The sequence below is a fragment of the Phaethon lepturus genome, unplaced genomic scaffold, assembly GCF_000687285.1.
Source record: "Phaethon lepturus isolate BGI_N335 unplaced genomic scaffold, ASM68728v1 scaffold7365, whole genome shotgun sequence".
Classification (NCBI taxonomy): Eukaryota; Metazoa; Chordata; class Aves; order Phaethontiformes; family Phaethontidae; genus Phaethon; species Phaethon lepturus.
Window position 1 is genome coordinate 2,495 of NW_010542571.1, and position 4,494 is coordinate 6,988.

General features: G+C 50.0%; 1 protein-coding gene across 1 annotated transcript; it reads left to right on the plus strand.

Annotated features, from left to right (window-relative positions):
- Nucleotides 1-306: 306 nt before the first annotated feature.
- On the plus strand, nt 307-948 carry LOC104621548 (keratin-associated protein 5-2-like). The gene has a single exon (XM_010288064.1). The coding sequence runs from the start codon at nt 307-309 to the stop codon at nt 946-948; it is 642 nt and encodes a 213-aa protein (XP_010286366.1).
- The last annotated feature ends 3,546 nt before the right edge of the window (nt 949-4,494 follow it).

Consider the following 4,494-nt stretch of genomic DNA (forward strand, 5'->3'; position numbering starts at 1 on the left):
GCTATTGGGGGACTTGGGTATGGGATTTACAGCAATGGCACTATATGCTGCAGTGCCTTATGGTAGTTTCCGTTCTTGGAGGAAAAAAAAATCTAGGGTGAGATCAGAAAGAGGGTTTGGACATAATCTGACCAGTATCGGGCAACTGCAAGTATTTCCTTTAGATCCAGGCTTTCAGGTTAAGCAACGTTGACCTGTACGTATATCACTAAAGCAGCTTCATGGGAAATTAAGTTAAAACAGAGGAGATGGAAATACAAGCCCACCTGGCGGTGTGTTTTTCAGGCTTTTCCCTACCACTCAAACATGATATACTCTTCTGGGAGAGAATCATACTTCAACTTGAATTCAACCTGGTATGACCCCTCGGGGTCCTGGCTGGACACCCGGCGCACACCATTCCGCTACGGCTACAACACCTGCTCCTCAGGGTGCGACGGCGAAGGCGTTGAAGGTATGAGAGGACACAACTACCGGCATTACGGCTATCGGCAGCCAGTCTGCTCTGAGAGATGCCACGGCTACGCTGCAGCTGATTCGTGCCACGAAGGTGGGGGCTCGAGCTGCGTCAGGAGACCCACATACAGCTATGGGTCATCGGGGGGATGCCACGGCTATGGGAGGTCGGTCTGCTCTGAGAGGTGCCACGGGTCATCAAGTTCATACCACGGAGGTGGTTCAAGCTGCGTCAGGAGACCCACATACAGCTATGGGTCATCGGGGGGATGCCACGGCTATGGGAGGTCGGTCTGCTCTGAGATGTGCCACGGATCAGGGTACCAGAGGGGGAAGCCGTGCTACCGCAAGCCAATGCAACGCATCCCGCAGTGCTGCCCAGTGCAGACCTGTCCCCCTCCAGTGCAGCAAGGCTGCGTGCCCGTGGCAAAGTGCGTCCCAAGCCAGCAGCAAAAGCAGGTCTGCAAAGTGCCGGCCCAGAAGATGAAGTAAAGGACGTGAGGAGTGGGGAAGAATGAGGGAAACTTTTCACTCTCGCAACGTCGCCGTGTTGGTCAGCATGTCCCGTGTTGCTCACGGATCTCCGCTCCTCCTGTCATTTGGCTTGTAACACACTTTGAAGGTGTAACCCGCCGTCTCTGTGAAATATTAAGTGCTATTCACCTCCTTATTTCACAGCAGACATGGAGGCAATAAAAATTATGGTTCATAACCTCCTTGCATCAGTGTTTTCCATCCCTTTGAACTGCTTCTGTTCCTTCTTGTGGCCAAAGCTGGTGTTTGCAGTGTCCCCGTTCACCCTCACATAGAGGTTCCTGGTTGATTCAAGCTGGTATCTTTTTATTCCTGCTCCAGACACCTTCCTCACTGAGAAGGAACTGACAGTTTTCATCACAGATTCTTTATGCAATCCAGCAATTAAATACTAATATACTAATGTAAAAAAACCCACACACTTCATCAGAGAGGTAAAAATGAGAGAATCTGCTTGGCACGTCCTTTCATTCACCAACGAGGCAATGGGTGCAGTTTGGCTTGTATCAGAAGCCTCCAAAATAAGACCTGGGAAAAAAGTCAGGATTCAGGAACAGGAATGGCACAGATAGTGCAAGAGCAAGAGGGGATGCTGAAGCTGGCGGAAGAGACATGCTCTGGTCCACGGTCCATTAGACCTTCAGAGATCCCAAGCATGACAGATCTTGTCTCACCCCAAGGGAGCTCCTGCAGGACCTACGTGTCTTCGGCAGCTGGGGCTCAGTGATGCTCGGGGCTGCTCTGACAGCTGAGAGATGTTGGGAAAGACCAGGGAGGGGTAAGACCTCTCAGAGCTGAAGGCTTTGACTCAGAGAGAAATGGAGATCATCTGGCCAGGAATACATGTCAAATGGAAGTTAGAAGCATGTTTGTAGACGTCAGGGGTGCACTTGGCTGGACCCGCTCTCTCATGGAGCAAAAGGCTCCAAACTCTTTGTAAGATTTAAGGTTAGAAGAGGAATCCTTGTAAAGTTAGAAGAGGAATCACCTGGGAGGATTGTTGCGGCAAAGCAGGGACCTGGAGTCAGTGACTCACAGCATCACATCCCAGGTAGCTCCTCGCACCTCACCCAGCCCAGGCGAGAGCCTCCATCGCCTCCATCTCCCGGTGTCCTGCCTGGCCCAGCCGGCAGGATGTGACACACCACAGAATCAGCCGCTTCGCAACGTTAGTGGTGGAGATTTCCCCTGCAGCACGATCTGGATAAGGAAAATAAGTAAAAACTGGCGCAGGGTGCACCTTCCTGGGATGGAGGTTTTATAGGTGGACACGCGGAGGCTGCCAACATGCTCTGCCCTGACGCTGCATCAAGGCTTCCTTGCCAACCTCTTCCTCACGCCTCCCGCTTCCCACGCCCCGGTGCAGGAGTTGCTCTGCTTATGCTCTTTTGAGATAGATTTGTCTAACCTCTGACAGGAGGGATTTCACACGCGCAATCCCTGTCCGAAACAGAGAGAGATCTTCTTCGTGTTTAAATCACTTCTCAGGGATTTAGAGGTTTGAACTTGTACCTGGGGTGTCCCCCAGATACTGCTAAGATCTTGGGGGTTTTCTGTGCTTCATTTGTCTCCTTAATAAATAGAAAACCAATAAATGACATATGGAAGCATCATGACCATGTATAAAGCCACCCAGATCCAAACTGGGGAACAAACCATCTCCTGAGACTTGTATTAGGGCAGCTGCAAAGGCAATTTCCTCCATAAAACCAACAAATTACCCAAAGAAAAAAACTGCCATCCACTCAGAATAGGATCAAGGGACACAAAGAAACGTCTCCCAAAGATTAGGATCTTTGGAGGAGATATGTGGGGCTCAGAGACCAGCTGTAGGGTCAATACGGTCCTGTCTGCTACATGGGTCCAGGTCTCTGACACACCTGAGCATCCTCCCCACCAGGCCAGGCTCAGGTGGATGACTCTATTGCCGAGAGAAATGATAAACGTGTTTGTCACCATCCACATGATCTGGGGTGTAATTAGTGAATCGTGAATACTAGTTTCACAAGAACTTTTCATTCTTCTGACGTTTGTGAAATATCCCCAGACACATTCTGATTTCCTCACGTATCAATTCGTTCAAGTGATTCAGCTCCATTGGTTAGCAATGACTCTGTATTTTATTTTAATTTGATCTGTGCTATTATTAATATTACAGTGGCCTCTAGAGTCCTAGTTGAGATCAGGCCTGGTGCGCTCCATAGGCAGAAAGACACTTTTCTCCCCAAACCAGAGCATTAAATCAACAGAGACACGGGTGCCGATGCCCTCCCCAATGTACATGTGAGGACAAAGGCACAGAGGGGTGAAAGAGCTCAAAAAGTCACAACACTTTCCTCCCTACCTCTTACTCTGATCGAAGTGGAATAAAGGTAACCAACAGCAGATATTTGGAACAAGTATCTTGGGAATAGGACGCTGTTGGACAACTTTTGGCTCCCTGAACCTCCTGCCTGGATGCTCTCTGCCTCCTATGGGGTTTTAAATTCCTTCTGTTTGGGTTAAAAGGCAAAAAGAGGACTGGCTTGAAATATGGCAACACTCCTTTTGGTGCTTCTTTGCTGTTGTACTCAGAAATAGGTTACTTTTTGATGCTAGTCACCGGCCACATCCCACCACCTGCATTTGCCCACTCCCATCGTTCCAACCGGACGCGTCCAGCAGGAGTTTGCCTCAAAGTCTCGCATGGCCATCTCCCACCTCTAAACCCTAAACCCAAGCCCCAGTGACAGCTTTAGGGCCCAGAGGCAATTTGACTCCTTTTGTAACCCACCAGAGCCAAGCCCAATCGCCCCAGCAGAGGCGGATGGCCAATGCTGGCCCCCGGGGCTCAGCGGAGGATGCTCATGCTCCTTGTTTTCAGGGCACCCCCCTCATAGACCAGCCCTGGGCTCTGTGCTCACCTTCTGCCACCCCATCATGTGCTCACAGCTGCACCCGTAATTCTCTGTCTCCTTTGCCCACTCACAACCTAGATTTTTTTCCCAAGCTGCCCAAACGCACTCATTTTTCCACCATGGCCTTACTTGTTCTCTTTCAAGCCCCTTTTATTTTCCGGATCCCTTTGCAACCCAGTCCACCAGCCCACCCCACTATCCCACCTTCCCACCCTCTAACATCTTTGCGTTGCCGAATTGGACTCAGGGCTACTTTGCATTAGGCATAAGAAACAGGTAAATGTTTTTTGTCAAAGGCAGCAAGACCATCCAGAAGCCTCCCCATCCCTGTGCATGAACCACACCAGGCGTGGTGGGCAATTAACATTTTTATGGAGTAACGAGAGGAATGGTGATCCCAAAGGCGGGATATTGATCTGCTTGTAATACCATGAGTCAAAACAGCAGTGTAAAAACTCTCCAATTAACAAAGTGCTCGGGATGGTGAACAATCAAGTCCCTCCAGTGGGAACTCATCTTGTTTCCGGAGGAAAAACACTGGGCGCGCTACAAAAGGTCTCACACCCCGTTTCTCCTCGTTGTCTCAGCTTCGCGTCTCCTCTCGAAT

Excerpts from the sequence above, each read along its gene's own strand:
- LOC104621548 (XM_010288064.1), top strand. The coding sequence starts at position 307 with ATGATATACTCTTCTGGGAGAGAATCATACTTCAACTTGAATTCAACC.